Raw genomic sequence first — 21,722 nt, 5'->3', positions numbered from 1 at the left:
TTTAAATATTTATTTTTGAGAGAGAGAGAGAGAGAGCAAGTGGGGAGGGGCACAGAGAGGGAGACACAGAATCTGAAGCAGGCTCCAGGCTCTGAGCTGTTAGCACAGAGCCCGAAGCGGGGCTCGAACTCACCAACTGTCAGATCACGACCTGAACCAAAGTCAGACACTTAGCTGACTGAGCCACTCAGGTGCCCCTAACATTTATTCTTAATTATAAATTTTACCTCAATTTGTAAATATGTTAGGCCTACAGCAGCTGTTACCACAAATATATATGAAATGGTTCTTAGTTTACATGTTAAAATTAATGAAAAATGAAAAAAAATCTCCTGTTCCTAATAGTTTCCCATCCAGCACATGCCATAGGCCTAATGGGACTATTTTATACTTAATTTACCTCTTGTGTAGAACTTCTCAAAATGAAAATGACATTCTTTAGATTGACAATATAATTGCTAAATAGTTTGCCAGAGATTAGCAGGGTCACCTAGAGACAACACAGGTTAGTTATATTTGCAAAAAGGCAAGGAGAAAAAAAGAAAAAATAATTACGAAGTTAGAAAACTTAAAGAATACTATGGGTAAGCAGGACCCTTATCCCTTACATAAGGGCACTAGACACTAAGGGGATGGGAGACACCACAGAGGAAAAGGGATGACAGAAGATGAGCGGGGGTCCTACAAATAAAACTTCATGTATTTAAAAATTTTGCCTAGGTAATAAATTGATATTTACAGTACAGTGATTTATAATTTGTACCCAGGAGCTAATGGGGAAGAAATAATCACCACCACTGCCAGCCCCTAATGTGGAAGGTGGTTGGGAGCATAACCAAATAAACTCTGGGCTTTTCAACCACCTCCTTTCCCTATTCCCAGGCAAACCATTTCTAAACTCTTATCAGTTTCATATAAAATAACCTCTAATTTAACCAACTGAATAAACTTATCAGTTTATTCTTGCTCACTTTTTACTAAAATCTTAAAAATAAAATCCTTACTCTAACATAAAATAGATGATTAGCACCCTATATACACTATCTGTATGGACGTGTACAGAAATGGCTGTCCTTCTGTCCCAGGGGACAGGGAACTCCCCTGCCAAGAGTTAACCAGGCTGGCTCCTGTTAACCGAAGGCTGAGACACTAACAGGGTAGGGCCCAAGGTTGCATGGTGATTGATACTCTTATCAAGAAGGGTCTGAAGAAACATATTATGGCCAGATAGTTTTTTTCCTTTAATTCTTAAAAATGAAATTGTACTTTAAAGAAAGCTCATGGCTACATTTACATTTTAAGACTTAGACTATTATTTTGGAAAACATATTCATATCTTATTAATGCCTGTCAATGCATTTTCCTGAATCTGAAGATATTTCTATACTTTAGGTAGATCAAGTAATATTACACCAAGCATAAAAAGGCATAGATTCTCCAAGGATAAAGTGTCTTAATAATGAATAAGGATTAGACAGCAAAATACGTCATTCAGCCAGAAGTAGAAGAACAAAAAAATAAAATAGCTTTAGAAGCTACATGGATTTTAACAATTGTTGCTATGGGCTGAAATTTCATAGGAAGGAGTTTTACTGAAGCTCATGAAAGAAATAGTGTTAAGATTCAGTCTTAACATTTAAAAGAAAATTTAAAAATTGTATTCCCATTTATTTTAATTTAAAAAATTTTAACATTTATTTTTGAGAGAGCGAGCAGCAAGTGAGCATGAGCAGGGAAGGAGCAGAGAGAGAGGGAGACACAGAATCCGAAGCAAGCAAGCTACAGGCTCTGAACGGTCAGCACAGAGCCGGATGTGGTGCTCGAACCCACCAAAGGTGAGATTATGACCTGAGCTGAAGTCGGGCCCTTAACTGATTAAGCCACTCAGGCACCCCTAATTTATTTTAATTTTTTAATGTTAATTTTGAGAGAGAGAGAGAGAGACAAAGAGACAGACAGAACACAAGTGGAGGAGGGGCAGAAAGAGAGGGAGACACAGAATCCGAAGCAGGCTCCATGTTTTGAGCTGTCAGCTCAGAGTCTGACATGGGGCTCAAACCCACGAACTGTGAGATCAGGACCTGAGCTGAAGTCAAATGCTCAACCGACTGAGCTACCCAGGCACCCATAAGGTTTATTTATTTTTGAAAGAGACAGAGACAGAGCATGAGGGGGGAAGGGCAGAGAGAGAAGGAGACCCAGGATTCAAAGCAGGATCCAGGATCCGAGCTGTCAGCACAGAGTCCAAGGTGGAGCTCAAACCCACGAACCATGAAATAAGGACCTAAGCCGAAGTTGAACACATAACTGACGGAGCCACCAAAGAGCCCTTCCTCTTATTGTTTTTAAAATGTTTATTTATTTTGAGAGAGAAAGCAAGAGGGCGTGAGCAGGGAATGGGCATAGAGGGAGAGAGAAAATCCTAAACAGGCTCCCTACTGGCAATACAAAGCTTGATGAGATCATGACCCAAGAGTCAAATGCTTAACCAACTGAGCCACCCAGGTGCTCTTGTACTTCCATTAATTTACTGCTAAATATGTGTATTTTTGCATTCTAGGTGGCACTTCGGTTTCCCAATATAAAATGGTGTATGTTAAATAAGAAATATATGTAAAGCATTTGTAAGTTAAAACAGTGCCTTGCACATAATTCCTTAAGAAATATTACCTATAATTATTTGACATTAGAGACAGGTATTGAAAAAATGGCAAAAACCACTGAAAATATATACTAATTTATGCTTTTTATTAGTTTTGCCCAGCAAAGGGATAATAACCTCTACAAACAAAGATTCTAAATAATCATTTCAATTCTTATGCCTTTATTTCTTTCATCTTTATTCTTCTGGCAGAAAAAAGTAGTATAACAGCTGCCTGCAGAAATGTGGAGGATAAAAAGAGTATGTAATGAACTCATATCCAGCCTAAGGAGGTTTCTAGGCAGAATATTCAAAGTACCAATTGGTTACATTTAATTGCCTATGATAAATTATGGATGTAAGAGGACGAGCTCAAAAAGGAGCTGTTAAGTGTTCAAACAGAATTTAGAGGAAATACAGAGCCCAAGACTTGCTGGGAAAATGTAAGATTATTTCTGGTTTCTGGTCACTCCAGAGAGCAAAAGGTTCACACGTAACAAAGAAATACCATGTCGGGTATTTGGTTCAAAGACTAAATCCAGGAAATTCCTGGTAAAACTGGCCTCAGTATCAAGATCTCAAAGGTGATACTGTGAGACTGTTAAAATCTTACAAAGGTTTCTAAGAATTTCTTTTTAAGATTTTAAATAATATCTATACCCAACACAGGGCTTGAACTTACAACTCCAAGATCAAGAGTCTCCTGGTCTACCAACTGAGACAGCCAGGCACCCCGTAGGTTTCTAAGAATCTTAAAGGTGTGTCTCAATGATCTTCTCAGCTAGGCAAAAGTGCTTCTAAGTATCCTAAAGGTATTGTCCCACTGCACCACACAAAGTCCAAAACTCAGAAGGACTCTTCTTGAAAAGATTTATAGATAACTTTTGTTTAGCAGTTTATTTTAATGTGATACATAATAAGCCTATAAAGTTTTAAAGACTTGAACTCAGATTAAGAAACAGTTCAAAATTAAAAGGACTTTGGGCCTTCAGAATTTTTCAGTCAGTGGCATGCTGAGAAAACTAACATGTATGCAGAAAGAGGATTTTTAAAAACTTTTTCAACATTTATTTTGAGACAGAAAAAGAGAGACAGAGAGAGAAAGAGACAGTGTGCAAGCACAGAGAGGGAGACACAGAATCTGAAGCAGGCTCCAGGCTCTGAGCTATCAACACAGAGGCTGACACAGGGCTTGAACTCATGAACCATGAGATCATGAGTTGAGCCAAAGTCAGACACTTAACCAAGTGAGCCGCTGAGGTGCCCCAAAAAGGGGATCTTTTTTATGGAAAAGAAAAGATGACAGAGAATGTAGTCAAGACCCCAGAGGGCTGACAGAACAGCTACAAAAAACACTTCCAGAGACAGACCCACATCAACAAAACTGTAACAGGCATTTAATTCTGTATTTCAGAACTGCTCTATTCATCCCATCCCCCATCTGAGCAGAGTGTCCATTCTGATTATTACCTGTCTCACTGTTTGTATGCTGGGTGTGTATAAATGAAGTAATAACATTAGTTCACAAGTAACAGTCTTTCAATCCAGAAGAGCTATACTTGAGCTCCACCCAAAGAACCACACATAGTGGACCTACATCTAAAAAGTGTGATTTCAGGATGCCTCGTAGGCTCAGTCGGTAGAGCATGTGACTCTTGATCTCTGGGTCATGAGTTTTAGCCTCATATTAGGAGTAGAGTTTGCTTAGGAAAACAAAATAAAAAATAAAACTAAAAAAATGTCTCAATTCAGGTACCTGATCATCATTTAATATAATAAAATTCAAGACTTTTAAGCCTGAGATTAATGAGGTTAATGGGATGAGACACAGGGATCTTCAGGGAAGAGATTGATTTGTACATATGAGAGGTCAATAAATGGAAACCAGCAATGGACTATAGTAGTTAGCCTTCATTGATGGCTTCCAAAAACCATGTCTCCTGGTATTCTAGCCCTTGAATAGTCCCTCCCATATTAAATCCCACACTGGTTTGCTTTACCTAAAAACTGAACAGAAAAGCTCTATCCTAGTTCTAGGCCTAAGTCTTCAAAAGAACTAGAAGCTTTCATATTTGCATTTTTGAGAGCCTGGGCTACCATGTAAAACTACCTTGCTAATGAAACCATGTGAAAAGTCTACATGGAAAGGCCTGAGACTACATAAAAGAGAAAAAGAAGTCCAGTTCACCAGCCTATTCAAGTCTCCAAATGATTTCAACTTATCACCATCCTATTACAACTGTATGAGAGACATTAGGCAAGACTGAAAGAAGAACCATCCAGGGAATTCACAGAGGTATGAAAGATAATTGTTCTAAACCACTGAATTTTAGAATAGTTTATTATGTAACAGAAGATCATAAAAAGGATGAGATAACTCTGAATCTGTAAGTGTGGGACACATGCCTACTTCTATGGTGAAGAAGATATATAACATGATAGTTTCACATATGTATATACCTGGTACCCCCACCACCACCTCCATCAAGATATGACACAGTTCCAACAACCTAGAAACCTTGGTTACATCCTTTGCTGATCAACTTTCACCCACCAAAGTAAAGTCACAATTCTAACTGATAGTACCACCAATTAAGTTTTGTCTGTATTTATAAGAGACTATGTACTCTTGCTTTTCACTGAACATAACATCTGGGAGACACCTATTTTGCGAGGAGGCTGAGGAGATACCTATTTTGTGAGGTGGGTGGGAAGATACCTACTTTTGTATCAGTAGTCCATCCTTTTTATTGCTGTATGTATATATACCACAATTTTCCTGCTGATGGGACATTTAGACTGCTTTCTGTTTGGGGCTTTAATGAGTAAAGCCATTATGATCATTCTTAACACAAGTCTTTTTGTGTACATAAGTATTCATTTCCCTTGGGAGAGTTCCTAAGAGTGGAATTGCTATCAGTAAGTGTATGTAGTGGTATCTTATAATTTAAATTGCAGTTCCTTGATGAGTAATGATTTTAAACACATTTTCATATGCATATTGGCTATTTGGATATCCTCTTTTACGAAAGATCTGTTCATGTCTTATGCCTTTGTTTTTACTAAAAAGAACTTATGTTAAATACACATAAAATTTATTATTTTGATTAAAGTGTACAACTCTGGGGCACCTCAGTGGCTCAGTTGGTTGACCATCGGATTCTTGGTTTCAGCTCAGGTCATGAACTTGCAGTTTGTGGGTTCAAGCCCCACAAATGCAGAGCCTGACCGGGATTCTTTTTGCCCCTCCACTGTTCATATGCTCTTGCTCTCTCTCAAAATAAGCAAACAATTTTATGAAGTATACAACTGTTTATGCCTTTTAATTGGACTGTGGTCTTTTTGTTTTATTAGTTTAAAATGTATATATGTATATATACACACACATACATACATATTCAAGATACAAAATCTTTGTTAGATATATCTATTGCAAATGTCTTCAGTGTATACTTTGACCTTCTTAAAGCTGCCTTTTATATAAATCAGTTAATAATTTTAACAGAGCCCAAATTAACAATTGTTTCTTTTATTATTGCTTCTGTTCTGATGAAGAAAGATATGAAGGTATTCTCCTATGTTTTTTTCTAGCTTTAATGTTTTCCTTTCACCTTCAGGTCTATGTTTTTGGAATTTTTTGTTTGCTTTTTTTAGGGTAGCACGTATTTGTAGCTGAGTAGGTAGCTCTCTTAGCCCATTTCCTGCCTGTAAAATTTTTGGGATCCAATTTCTTTCATTTCATCTGGTCTGTGCCCTTTAGAGTCTAAGTTGAAACTATTTTAGTTAACATAAAATTCTCAAAAATCTTGTTATGTCAAGATGATCCATGTTATTAGATAAGAGGGTGCCCTCCAGGTTTATTCTAGATAGCCTCATCTTATTCTTTGACTTCTGCTAAAATGGTTGATTGGATCCCTTAGTCATATGCCTAATCTCTCCAGCAAATTTTGTCCAGTGACACCCCAGGATTATCCCCAAAATAGAGTACATGGTTTTTGTTTATTTTTGACAACAGGATGAATATTTTCCAAATTACCAAGTTCTGCTTCCTTTTTGGTTAACAACTGCTTCCTCAACTTATCCATTTCTTCTAATATTTTATTATAAATAGCAAGGAAAAACTACACTATAAAGTCCATACTTTGATAATTTTGTTAGCTAAATATCTAAGAGTTCAATGCATACAGGTTCTATTTTCTATTCAACCAAGTTTTCCACCACTTTTTCAGCCAAGTTTTCCACCACTTTATAACAAAGGTCACCTTTCTTCCAGTTTCTAATCTTTCTAAAATCTTACCAGAAGTACCTTTAATGCTTACATTTCTAGTACCATTCTGTTCATGACAATGTATGTATTCTCTAAGATGACAGCACCTTTGTCTTCCATCCTCTTCACTTTTTTCTGACCTCAAAACCTAGGCTCATTTCAAAATTCTTCCAGCCTCTACCCATTACATAATTCCAAAGTCACTTCAACAATTTTATGTACTTGTTAGTGGGGCATCCTATTCCCTGGTACAAAACTTTGTATTCGTTTCCTAGGGATGTCATAATAAATTGCTACAAATTGGGTGGCTCAAAACCACAAAAGTTTATTTTCTCATAGATTTGGAGGCCAAAGGTCTAAAACGTGTTGGCAGGGCTGAGTTTCCTTTGAAGGCTCTGTGGAAGAACTGTTCCTGGATTCTTTCAGTTTCTGGTGGCTCCTGGTATTCCCTGGGTTGTGGTAACATAATTCCAATCTTTGCTTCCATCTTCACATAGCCTTCTTCTCTTTGCCTCAAATCTCTCTTTATTTTATGAAAACACCAGTCATAAGCCTATCTTAAATCCAAAATTATGTTATCTCAAGATCTTTAACTTAATTACATCTATAATGACCCTATTTCCAAATAAGGTCACTGTATTAGTTTTCTAGGTCTGCAATAACAAAGTACCACAAGCAAGTGCTTGGAACAACAGACTTACTGTTCCCTATTTCTGGTGGCTAGAAGTCAGATCAAGGTGTCACTAAAATTGATTGATTGATTTTGAGGACTATAAGGAAGAATCTGTTCCATGCCTCTCCCTTAGCTTGATTTTTGCTGCCAATGTTTGGCAATCCTTGGTTAATTGAAGAATAACTCTGATTTCAGTCTTCATCTTCACATGATCACCCTGTGTACATGTATCCATTCTGAATTTTCCTTTTTTAAAAAAAAATTTTATTTACTTTTGAGAGAGACAGAGTGAAAACAGGGGAGGAGCAGAGAGAGAGAGAGAGGAAGACACAGAATCTGAAGCAGGCTCTAGGCTCCTAGCTGTCAGCAAAGAGCCAAATGTGGGACTCGGAACTCATGAACTATGAGATCATGACCTAAGCTAAAGTTGGATGCTTAACAGACTGAGCCATGCAGGTGCCCCTGAATTTTCCTTTTTTTAAAGACATCTGTTATATTAGATTAGGGCATGTCCCAATAACCTCATCTTAACTAATTACATCTACAATAACCCTATTTCCAAATAAGCTCAAATTCTGAAATAGTAGGGGTTAGCACTTCAACATATAAATTCTTATGGACACAAATCAATCCATAACATTCATAGATACCAGGGTTTAGGGCATGGACAGATTTTTTGTGGGGAGATAAACTAGGTTGGTTTTTTTTTTTTCTTTGAACACTTTGAATGTTTCATTCTACTGCCTTTTTGCTCATATGGTTTCTGATGAGAAGTCAGCTGTAATCCTTATACTTGTTTTTCTATACATAAGAGTTCTTTTGTTTTGTTTTGTTTTGTTTTGTTTTGTTTTGTTTTCCTCTGCCTTTCTTCAAGATTTTCTGTCTTTGGTCTTCTGCAGGTTTTTTTAAAAAAATTTTTTTAAATTTATTTCTGAGAGAGAGAGAGAGAGAGAGCGCGCACGAGAGAGCAAGCGAGCGAGCAGGGGAGGGTTAGAGAGAGAGGAAGACACAGAATCTGAAGCAGGCTCCAGGCTCTGTGCTGTCAGCACAGAGCCCGACACGGGGCTCGAATCCACAAACTGTGAGATCGTGACCTGAGCCGAAGTCGAACGCTTAACCTACTAAGCCACCCAGGTGCCCCTGGTCTTCTGCAGTTTGAATATGTCATGCCTAAGTGCTTTATTTTTTGTCATTTCTGTTGTTTTTTAGGTATTTATCCTGCTTGATGTTCTTTCTCCTGCTTCAGTTTTCTGGGCACATGGTTTGGTGCTGGTCATTAACTTTAGAAAATCTTCATGTATTATTACTTCAAATATTTTTTTGCTCTTCTTTTTCTCTTCCTGGTATTCCAATTATACATCTGATGGACCTTCTGAAATTATCCCAAAATTCTTGGATGTGCTATTCTGTTTTTTCATTCACTTTTCTCTTTGCACTTGTTTGCGAAGCTCCAGTTTGACTTACCCAAGCTTGCTGATTCTTTCCTCAGACATATCCAGTCTATAGATGAGGCCATGAAATGCATGCTTCATTTAGTTACAGTGTTTTTGATTTCTAGCATTTACTTTTGATTCTTAAAAGTTTACATGTCTCTGCTTACATTACCCATTTATTCTTACCTGTTTTCTAGTTAAATCCATTAAAGACTTTAACATATTAATCATAGTTATGAGAATTTCAATATCTTTCTCATATTTGAGCCTGGTTCTTTTTTTTAATATTAAATTTTTTTAATGTTTATTTTTGAAAGAGAGAGAGAGAAACACGAAAGGGGGAGAGACAGAGGGAGAAAGAGAATGTGAAGCAAGCTCAAAGCTGTCAGCACAGAGCCTGATGCAGGACTTGAACTTACAAACTATGAGATCATGACCTGAGCCCCAGTCAAATGCTTAACCGACTGAGCCATCCTGGCACCCCTTTGAGCGTGGTTCTGATGGTTTCCTTGTCTTATTAGAGTGTGGTTTTCCTAGCATGCCTTGTCATTTTTTGTTGAAAGCTGGACATGATGTGTCAGGTAACAGGATTGGAGGTAAACAGGATTTTTTTTTTCTTTTGTTAGTAATCTCTACACCCAATGGAGGGCTTGAACTCACAATCTGGAGATCAAGAGCTGCATGCTCCTCCATCTGAGCCACCCAGGTACCCTGAGGTAAACAGAATTTTATTGTGAAGCATTTTGTTAATCTGGGTAAGAGTGAGCTGTGTTTAATGGCTAATATAGTTGTAGGTGCCATAGACCTCAAAATTCATCTAGTGTCTTTGTTTCATCTCCCCTGTTGATTTTTTACTTCCTTAAGCACTCCTCCTCAGAGAAAGTCTATGCTTTGCAGCTGTACCCTACTGTTATAGTATCAGAATCTTGTTGGTATGGTGGTAAAGTGTGAGGAAAAAGAAGCATACAGGAGGTGCCTGGCTGGTTCAGCCAGTAGAGCCTGTACTTCTTGATCAGGGTCATGAGTTCATGCCCCTCGTTGGGCATGGAGCCTATTTTAACAAAAAAGAAAAGGAAAAGAAAAAGAAAAAAAGAACAAAAGGAAGCCTACCTACTTCTGTAGCATAATCTACTATATTCTTACAATTAAATCTGCCCTTTAGTGGGTCCAGGACTTAAACAGTGTTTCTTATTTTCTACCCTCATTGCCTCTTAGGTGAGACAGAAAAGCTATAGGGGGGCAGCAGTGGGAAAATGCTTTTCTCTCAGGTAAAGTAAGACTTTACTGGGGCACCTGGGTAGCTCAGTCGGTTAAGTGTTCAACTTCTGCTCAGGTCATGATCTCGTAGTTTGTAAGCTTGAGCCCCACATTAGGCTCTGTGCTAACAGCTCAGAGCCTGGATCCTGCTTCAGATTCTGTGTCTCCTCCTCTCTCTGCCCCTCCCATGTTCATGCTCTGTCTCTCAATAATAAATAAACATTAAAAAAAAAACTTTACTAAAGTCTTTTCACTGGAAGAGGAACCTGTGTTACAGACAATGCTCTGGGCTCATTTCCTAAAAGTTATCTCTTCCCTTTCCATACCAAAGCCACTGAGGATTCTTCTTAGCTCTTCATTATGAGAACCTTGGGGGGTATGTGGAAGTAAAGCCCATGAAAGTGTGGGGGAACTTTTAAGACTGTAGTCCCTAGGAGTTTTTTAATCTCAAGATAGTCCACACTCAGCCTCAAATAATTCGTCAAAATTACCATGTAACTGTTCCTAACAATTTTGTTAATGGTTGCTGTGGCTTCTGCTCCAAGTGAGCACATCTTGGCTGTAGCTCTCTGGAGCTGCTTTTCTCTCCATATTTCAGGGTGGCAGTTTGTCCTATAGCCTCAATTCTTTGATGGGTCCATGAAAAGGGATTTTTAGTTTGTTCACCTTTTTCTTACTATAAGGTTAGGAGTGATGACTTATAAATTCCTTATGTGTTGGAGATGAAACCAGAAGTCTTTCTAATGTCTTTACTAGTATGATTTCTTTCTCCGCAATTTACATATGTAGTTGTTGCAATGAGAGTGATGATCATCTAATTACTATATGTTATGTAGTTGCAGAGGACTCCTACCTCGCCATTGCCTTTATATAAGCTTTTTTGAGCCAGTACTCTGCTAGAGAGTTAAGTGTTATAAAATAATAATTTAAATATAAATAATAATTTAAATGATTATTTTCTCAATTCTGCCAAGGATGCTACATGGGTAAGTACCATTCTACATGCACAGGAGCTAATTTATTACATTAGATGGATGCCTTAGTCACTTTACCCCTTAATATTTCGATGTGCATTTCCTAAAATAAGGATATTTTCTTACATATGGCAAAACAGTTATCACATTTAGGAAATTCAACACTGATATAATACTTTTATATAGTCTATCACAGTGCAACAGCACAGTTTCTCAATCCCCAAGAATTCCCCTTCCCTCCCACCCACACCCCAAAATAATTCTAATCTGGATCAAATATTCCTTTAACTGTCATATATCTTTTTAAACTCTCTTTTAAGCTAAAATAGTTCCTAGGTCTTTCTTGACTTTCACAACATTGACTTTTTAAAAAGAATACAGGCTAGCTGGGGCACCTGGGTGGCTCAATCAGTTAAGCATCCGGCTCTTGACCTCAGCTCAGGTAATGATCTCATGGTTCGCAAGTTCAAGCCCTGCATCGGGATCCACACTGATAGTGTGGAGTCTGCTTGGGGTTCTCTCTCTCCCTCTCTCTCTTACCCTCCCCACTCGTGCTCTCTTTCTCTCTCAAAATAAAAAAAAAATAAACTGAAAAACAGTTGTTAAAAAAAGAGAATACAGTGTAGTTTTCACAGTTTCTTAATAACATGTTGCTGATTTTGGTTTTGTCTACTATTTCCTTATAATTATATTCAGCCTATACGTCCCTGGCCAAAGTACTCCATAGCAATACTATATCTTTCTCATAGGCTATGTTAGTTTTGAGCACCTATTGATGATTCTTGCCCAATCAGTCTTTACTATGATTACTATAATAATTTTCTAGTTGTGTTCACTCCTCATTTATTAATCTGCAATCTACTACATGGAAAAGTCCTCCCTTTCTCCTTTTTATCTATCTATCAATCTAACAGCAGCATGGACTCATGGTTTCCTATTTTTTTCAATGGTTCATTAGTGTCCTTAGTTATTTTGATGCTCAAATAGCCCTAAATTTGGCCAGTAGCACAGCCTTTTCAAACTATTTTCTGGGTTCTTTTGACACGTCCATCTTTTTTTTTTTTTTTTTTTTTGGTAACACTTCCTTGCTTTCTGGTAACTTTGACATATTCCTGGCTCATCTTATACTCTACCTTCCCAACTCTGGAGATCAACCATTTCTCCAAAGATCCCTGTTTCCTTTCAGTAGGGAGTAGTATTAGAAAACAAGAATGAGAGTCATATGTACTCACTGCTGTCAGGGTAAGTATGGGTCTAAACCAGTCATATCCATATGTGGCTATTTAAATCAAAATTAATATAATAAAAAGTTCAGTCCCTCAGTTGCACTAGCCACATTTCATGTGCTAAATAGCTAAATGTATTTAGCTACTACCATATTGGACAGCACAGGTATTCATGGAACATTTTCATCGTTATAAGAAAATTCTATCAGTCATTATATACTGTACCAGATCCCTTCACAAAGTAAATTGAAGACACAAACACACATTCATTTGCATGCTTCATTATCTTTTAAATAACCTTCTTTATCCATTATATTAATTCTTTCACATATTAAGCAATTATTTAGGGGCACCTGGATGGCTCAACAAGTTAAACGTCCGATTCTTAATTTCAGCTCAGGTCAGGATCTCATGGTCGTGAGATCAAGCCCTGTGCGCTGACAGCACAGAGCCTGTTTGGGATTCTCTCTCCCCTTTTCCTTCTGCCCCTACCCTGCACTTGCTCGCCTGCACTTCTTCTCTCAGGCACGCACTTGGTCTCTCTCGAAAAAAAAATTAAACCATTATATATTGAGTATATAGAATAGGGACAGTAACTATTCAAAGCTCTGTAGGATCAGAAATATATACTCTCTGTTCTCTAATAACTTACAATGTAATAAGACAGAAAAATAGATGATTATTTAAATATGGATTATTTTCCTACCATAAGGTGTTTGTTATATTAACATCCCAATGCAGGGATGTCAAGGAAGACTTCCGGAGAGAAAGGACATTTATTAAGTTTAGAAAGGCAAATAACTATTTTCCTGGCAATGTGGGGGATAAGTTAGGGGTGGGGATATTTTCTATTCTCCATCATTTTTCATCTCTGTTTCTATTAAAATTCGTTATCTCTCTTATAACTTTCCAAAATCCTGTTTATCTTTCAAAGCCCGTATTTTATGATGTATTTCTTAATACCTGTAACCAGATGAGCCCCTTCCCCAATCTCCAAATGTAGTGTCTTTGCTGATTTCAAAAGCACAAAAGATTTGGTCTATTTTTGTCGTTATAGATCTAATGGGTAAGAACGTGGGCTCTGGAATCAGACTTAACACTTACTAAGTGTGTGACCCTGGGTAAATTACTTAATCTCTCTGCACTTCAATTTTTGTATCTAAAGGGGGGATTAATAATACTGCACAGTTATATTTTGAGATAATAATAAATAATAAAATAATGTACTGAAAATGCTTAGCATTGTGAATAAAGAATATGGTCTACTAGTAACAATAATCTGACACATGTTTCTTCATTTGTTTGCTGTACAAAAGGCCCATGTTTACAATGTTAGGGTATATGAAGTATTCTAGTAACATCTAGCAAATCTAAATTACTCAAGCAAATTCCTTTCAGTCAGAATATTGTGGCATAGTTATATGTTCAGAATTTTAGACAATTCTACTTACAATTCTGAAATTATAAAGTCAATTTCAAAAACATTACTTATCTATTGTTTACATCTTTTAAAAAATCACTAAATATGATTTTGTATATAAAAACTTTAAATAAAAATATTTTCCTATTTGATTATGTAGAATTTATTAAAATTCTGAAACAAACTTAAATTAAAAAAATACTTTCAGTTGGGAGACAATAATATCTAAACTACTTATATGGTAAACATTAACCTATTAATAAAAACTAATTTGTCAGAATGCACATTTCTATTTAAATTGAAGCCTATAAAACCAAATTTAAAATTGGTTTCTAATGAAACAAGCCTCTTGATTTTTATACAAATATATTTAAAATGGTTAAATATACTTAATAGTTAATATAGTAATAATCAGAAACAATATTAAATGACACTACCATTTCTTTCCTTTGACTTAGTACTTAAAAATGTAATAGAAAAAAAGCAGGTCATATAACAAAAACTGGAGGTAACTTATCTTCTCTTTAACCACACTTTGTTCAGATATGCACAGAAAGATGTATACTTAGCATTTTGCTAACAAGTGAAAAATATGTTTTAAAAATAAATGGCTTTAATGAAGTACATTTTTACATAAAGTTGCACTGCTTATATTCCAGAAAAAGGAAAAGGCATGCTCACAAGAATTAACAAATACCAAACCTAAAAAGGAGAGCAATGCCATTTCCTACAAAATAACTGACAGCTATACAGATTTTCTTTACTAACCAAAGACAAATATGTAGTACACTTGTGTTTTCCTTATTACCCTTACCAGTAAAATTTTTAAATCACCATGATATGTAATATTCCTTCAAACTGGTTTAAGCATAATAGTGCACTTAAAAAAATGGGGATGTGAGAAGTTTCAGAATACACTGCTATGTTAAAAATTACTAAATTCCACTTAGATATCATGAATACCTATGTGATTTATAAATTATATATTTAAAGCTTTCTAGATGTAATTATTCTAAATAACCATGGACAATCCATACCCTGTGGTATGTGAAATATACTGATGATAAAATCTTTGTTCATGTTTCCCCATAGGCAGCCTTACCTGCGGAGTCCAATAAAAAGTAGGGCTCAATCGGTAGAGTTTTCGTTTGTGGAAACTCTGAAGTGGCCTTGTTCGAGCTGCTGTACTCATGATAGTCAAGGATGGAGATTTCAATCTTGTCCTGTCTTTTCTCCTTTTCTTACTGTGCTTCTGGTTAAGTAACCAGCTACTGGAGGAAGAGAGCTCATCTAAATTCTCGGAAGCACTGAAATGCCATGAAATAATTGGGAAGTGGAGGGAATAAAACAAAACAAACAAACAAAAAAGACAAAGAAAACTAAATGTAAATTGCCTTGATCTATTATGACAGAAGAGTATTAATCTTAGCCAATTTTGGGGTAACAATTGGCAAAAGAATTGATATTAATAGGGAATTACATATTCAAGTTGTGAAAATAATTTCTACTTCTATTTTCTCTTGCAAAACAAATATCCCATAGGCTAGAAATGCTCACATGAATTCATTGGTACAATGTAAATGTTCACTGTAAATCAATAATTCATGCATGTTGCACAGTGTTGTAACTATTTACATCATATGCTTTTTGCATATAGGTGAAATTACATAAGATTACAGGTTTAAAAAGGGCTAAAATCCCATACTGCATTATTAATTACTCCGAAATGAACACTACATACCATTTCTGTGAATTCTGAAATATGCAATCCTACTATGTTTCAGAACTTTTTAAAACTTATGATACAGAAGCCATAACTATTAAATGAAATCGATCACATAAACTATACATAAAAATAAGCCCATTAATGTCATCATTATCCTCCATATTAATTTTTAAACATATACTTAAATATTTTTTAAATTGGAATAGCAAGAGGAAGTTAATGCTCAGTGCCACACAAATTTCATTTATCCAGCATACTATATATAAAATAATTTTTTCAAGCAGTACAATATACCAATTTCAACCTTGTTTATATAGACAGAAGCTAGTCAATTTGGTATTTTTCTTTAAGATTTTATTTTTAAGTAATCTCTACACCCAATGTGGGGCTCGAACTCACGATTCTAAGATCAAGAGCCATGTGCTCTACTGAGTGAGCCAACCAGACATTCCAGTATTCTAATATCAACCAGTTAATCTGTTATGTGTCGTACTGCTAATCAATACATAAGTTCTAAATATGCTACTTAGTTTAAGTAGAATTGGTGTTTAACAGTAAATATATTGTTTTTCTATAGCAGTACCATTAGTTTTCAATTATATTTATGGCCGCTATAAAACATTAATAGCTTGTACATAGAAAACAAGTAATTCAAAAGTGCTTTACATAGTGATAAATCAGATATAAAGGTATCTGAATGGGTTTTGTTGGTGACACCAAAGAGAATTAAACATGAAATTTGGGGACTACCATACATTCAACAAATACTTGAATATGTACTACTAGCCAGACCAGTTTAGGGAAAAGAGCTGATAATAGTTATCTATTTCACTTTTAAAATTGTAACTTCAGTCTTCAGAGAGCCCTGGTCAAAAATGTCTTAAGTCCCAGTTTATAAGCATTCTAAGGATCCTCTGAGAAAGGTTTAAGATATAACCCTACTCTCAAATTAACAGGTCCAATCTCATATCCTGAAGTCATCTTCTGTTAACAAGTGTATCAGTGCTCAGTAATAGTCTTCTCTTGAGAAACAGCCATGGAGTTGGGCTATCACATCAAGGGTGAGAAGAAGGTGTAGATAACAGGCAAAAGTGAATTAGGCACAGGGTGACACAGAAGTCAAGGTCAGGAAGAAGACAGGTTTCAGAAGGTGGTTGATTTAAGAAGTCATCAAGTCAGGATGCTAGGATCCAGGAAGGCAGGAGCAGATCCAGCACAAAAAAGAGGTTCTTCTGGCAAGTAAGAAACACCTTTAGGAAGATAGATACACTGGTTCCCTAAAAGAAACATTGTTTCTGTAATGTCTAGAGAAAATTAAGAGCTTTTATTCCAGGACCCTGAAGCAGTGTTAAGGCAGCCCTGTATTTACAATTCTTTAGTTGTTAATGAGTCCTTAGTTCCCCTACCCACAGGAGATTTAGCCCTAAAAGCCACAATCTCTTTATAGACTGACAGCACATGGCTTTTTCTTCTCTTTCTTTCTTTTTTTAATGTTTTATTTCTGAGAGAGAGAGAGAGAGAGAGAGAGAGAGAGAGCGCTTGAGCAGGGGAGGGTCAGAGAGAGAGGGAGACACAGAATCTGAAACAGGCTCCAGGCTCTGAGCTAGCTCTCAGCACAGAGCCCGATGCAGGGCTTGGACCCACAAACCGTGAGATCATGACCTGAGCCCAAGCAGACGCTTAACCAACTGAGCCACCCAGGCGCCCCAGCACACAGCTTTTGAATTGACTGGAAGCTTACAGGTTGGGTTAAAGATAAAAAGAAAACATGCCATTTGTTCACTACATGTTGTATTTTCAAGTTTCTAAAGTGACACAATATTATCAGGAGGGGAAAAAAGTTTTGTTTTATTTTTGTGAATTATGGATGTTCCCAGCTGCAGACAATTCTTCCTTAATGGCTTTCAACACTCTCTATTAAGCATCCTTCCAAAGTGTATTCAAAATTTATTCTTCTGAGGGTGGCTGGGTGGCTCAGTAAGTTGAACATCCAACTCTTGATTTCGACTCAAGTCATGATCCTACGGTCCTCATATGGAGCCCTGCTTAAGATTTCCTCTCTCTCTCCTTCTCCCTCTCCCCCACTCACATGCTGTCTAAAGTTAAAAAAAATATATTATTCTCAAATGGGGAAATGCGCTGAAATTCAAAGATATGAAATTTATTTCATAACTAATTAATGTGTAAAACACATTATTCTCACCAAAGTTAATTTGGTACCTAAAACCTTTTATAAATAATGAGTTTATTATAAAGGGTTATTATAAATTATGGATAAATTCACTTATTTTCCAGTGTTTTACATTAAAGAGTCAATTAAGTTCAATGAAAAGCAGAACAAGAGAAATTTGAATGAATTTGTAAGAGAACAACCTTGCTCCAGTAACTCTATAACCTAACGATTTACATCAGGAGATAATATCTAGGAATTAAGCATTACATAAAATAGAATTAAAAACCAAGATATCATTAATAAAATAAGACATCATCATCACATGACATTCTTAAAAAAAAAAGAGAGAAAGAGAGAGAGCTATCATAATATTGGGAGGAGGAGGTGGAGGCAAAATCCTGGGAGGGGAAAAAAAACATTTCAATAAGAGAAGGCTTAATGTTCACAGTGAGTTGTGTGAACCCCGGAAACAAAGGGTGCAATGGGTCACCATCAAATACTGTCATATTATAATTATCAAGACAATATCAATAAGTATTAATATATAATCATCATTGAGCTTTTGAAATTGCAAACTTTTAAGTGGGACAGTAGCAGGTGAGGCAACAAATTATACTTCTTTAGATTTCCAATTGGAAGCTATTATTCAGAGAATAAAAATCCTGGGTGGCTCAGTCAGTTAAGTCTCTGACTACAGCTCAGGCCATGATCTCACAGTTGGTGAGTTCAAGCCCCACATCAGGCTCTCTGCTGTCAGCAAAGACCCCTCCTCAGATCCTTTGTCCCTCTCTCTCTCTCTCTCTCTCTCTGCCCTTCGCCCACTCCCATGTGCACTCATGCTATTTCTCTCTCAAAAATAGAAACATTTTTTTAAAAAATCCCTGAAAGGATAGATCCTTTGTTTTCTAGGCAAATAGCATAATTTGGCTTTAAAATGAATAATGAGAAGGGAGAGCAGTGAGGGTGGATTTACACCTTTCTCCATTTCTACCGTCACTCCCCTAATCCAAGCTTTTGTCCGGAAATAAATACTCCAATAGTTTCTAACTGGTCTCCCTCATCTACACTTCCCTCCCCTTCGGTCCCTTCTATACCAATCTTGGAAAAACAAAACTTATCTTGCTATGCTCTTTCCAAAGACTAGGTCATATCCCCTTTTGAGCTCTGATAGCACCGTTCACTTGTCCACCAAAGCATTTTTCATGGTGATAATTTTGCATTCATTTGTATGATTATCTGATTAATGACTGTCTTGCTTTCTAGACTGTAAGTAGTACAGGGACTGTATGTGTTTTGTTTACCCTTGTATCAGATGTTCCTGATATCGTACCTTGCATACAGCAGATGCTCAATAAATACTTATTGAATGGAGAAATACACATTTATCATTCCAGCTTTGTGCTTTTATACGGCGCATGGACAACACACACCTAAATAATCAGTTTAGTGAATGAGTACACATTGAACATTTCAACCTAAGAGCCAAAAGAAGTTCTAAACAGAAGGTTATAAGAGGGCTTTTAGAAAGATATGTATTTAGATGGCCTTGAGTTCTATTCTAAATTTCTCTTTGGTTTACAAAAGGTAGTTGTTTGTAGTAAAATATGATGTATCTCTCATAAATTTATAAGAAAAAACTGATGAGAACTATAAGATGTTCTGATTTGTAAAAAAAAAAAAAAGACATTAATCAAGTCTAAAAAATCTCTTCTAATTTAAAAAGTGCAAAATGACCGAAAACTTTAATAATTAGAAAATTGTGAATTCGCATTAACAATATTTAATTTCTCTAATAGTTATTTAATGACTTTCTGAAATCACTGGTTTTCTATCACAATTGTAGAAAACCTTGGCATTTAATATATTTATGGATAATAAGCATTCAATTTGCTCACACAGAGTATAAATGGAAAACTTAAAGTGAATTTTTATAGTGTATTCCTATACTTTGATTACTAGAAGTCACTACCAAAATCACAACCAAAATCACTACCAAAATCCTTTCCTGCAAATATTATGTACTTATATCATAATTAGATAAAATAATCTAAAGATATGGGTACATGCGGACATCAATTAGCTTTTTGGAGTTACCTTGGTGATAGTATTAATGGTAGCAACATCCTGCTGGTAGCTGAATTTATTATCTTGTTTTCCCTTGATAGTATTTGGAGAAATAAATGCATCATATACTCAAATAACTCAATGACATTAACCAATTTTAAAGAAATTACATAAAATAGGGCTTATATAAACTTACTAAATGGTCCACTAGGGGCATTACTTGTCTTCCAAATAGCAAAAGTAAGACACCTCTCTCAAATGACCAATGATTCAAGATCAAGATAACAGGCATTATCTGGTACAGAGAAAACTGTACCTTTACCAGGCCATTTCCCCTACTCTAGGTATTAATTAGAAGAACTATACCCATTACTCAAAAATACAAGTCTCTTCAACTCTAGCAATAAGAAAATGGTTTGAAGTACAATGTAAAATGGCATTCATTATAATTATATGCCTATTCTCAAAAAGTAAAGTATAACTTAATGCAGATATTAAAATGTAAAGGAAATATTTTAAGTAGAAAAAGCTTCAGATATAATGTTAAAAGTATAAAATGTTAAAATATCTAAAAGTGCTTCTAATAGATCCAACTATGAAAATAATGTATAAAACGATAAAAAAGAAATATACTCTAAGCAATATGATTTCCACTCTATTAATATTTTGTGAATTTTCTAAGTTTCCTAAAATGAGCTTATACTGTTTTTGTAAACAAAAAATATCATCTGAAAATCTGTCTTTTTTTTTTTGTACTAGGGACTTCTTTTTTTAAAGATTAAAAAAATTTTTTTAATGTGGATTTATTTTTGAGAGAGAGAGAGACAGAGAGCGAGCAGGAGAGAGGCAGAGAGAGGGAGACACAGAATCCAAAGCAGGCTCTAGGCTCTAAGCTGTCAGCACAGAGCCCAGTATGAGACTCGAATTTACAAGCCATGAGATCATGACCTAAGCCAAAATTGGAGGCTTAACCTACTGAGCTACCCAGGCATCCACCCCTTAAGATTTTATTTTTAAGTAATCTCTACACCCAGTGTGAGGCTTGAACTTAATAACCACGAGATCAAGAGCTACATGCTCTACCAACTGAGCCAGACAGGTGCCACTGTATTAGGGAATTCTAATAGACTTTAAAATGACTCCTTGAGAGTAAGAGACTTAGAGTATAATTACCAAATGTAATATGCATTTGTTGGATCCTGATTCACAAACTATATTTTATTAACCATAAAAAGATAATTTTGAGACAACTGGAGAAATCTGAATATGGATAGAAATTTCATGACAGCACCAAATTAAGGCTAATAATATAAAAATAATAAGCAGATAATAATACCATAGTGGGTATGTTAAAAAAAAAAAAGAGTTGATTAAAGAAATACAGAGAAGTATTTACAAGTTAAAATAGCAATACAATTTGATTTTTAAAAATTCACAGAAAACAATGTGTTAGGAAGGTAAATAGCTGAAATGAATCAGGAAAATCTTGGGAAGTTTTTTAAGTAAACTCTGTCTCCTATGTGGGGCTTGAACTCACATCCTGAAGATCAAGAATCACATGCTCTAATGACTGAGCCAGCCAGGCACCCCCAAAATCTTGGGACTTATTAAACCTAGGAATATGAGATTTCATTTTACTATGCTTTGTATAATGTCAAATTTTTCCATGATAAAAGGTAGAGAGTAAAAGAGACAGACTATTGTAGTACCGTCTGCTATTTCTATCTCTGGCTCTTAACTTCAAGTGGTAGGTTGTTTTGTTTTGTTAGTAATCTCTACACCCAATATGGGGCTCAAACTCACAACCCGAGATCAAGAATTCCACACCCTGCTGACTGAGCCAGCCAGGTACCCCTCAAGTGGTGCTT

At 35.9% G+C, this 21,722-nt stretch overlaps 1 protein-coding gene across 2 annotated transcripts in view; it reads right to left on the bottom strand.

Annotated features, from left to right (window-relative positions):
* Positions 1-21,722, bottom strand: part of KANSL1L (KAT8 regulatory NSL complex subunit 1 like) — a 124,544-nt gene that overhangs the window by 55,382 nt on the left and 47,440 nt on the right. For both annotated transcript variants that reach the window (XM_077771000.1, XM_077771007.1), the window contains exon 5: positions 14,994-15,198. In XM_077771000.1, coding sequence (XP_077627126.1) covers positions 14,994-15,198 — 205 coding nt within the window. The remainder of the gene's footprint in view (positions 1-14,993; positions 15,199-21,722) is intronic.

The sequence above is a fragment of the Crocuta crocuta genome, unplaced genomic scaffold, assembly GCF_008692635.1.
Source record: "Crocuta crocuta isolate KB4526 unplaced genomic scaffold, BGI_CrCroc_1.0 scaffold160, whole genome shotgun sequence".
NCBI classification, from domain to species: Eukaryota; Metazoa; Chordata; class Mammalia; order Carnivora; family Hyaenidae; genus Crocuta; species Crocuta crocuta.
Note: the sequence above shows the minus strand (reverse complement) of the source record. Positions and strands in the feature narration are given on the sequence as shown.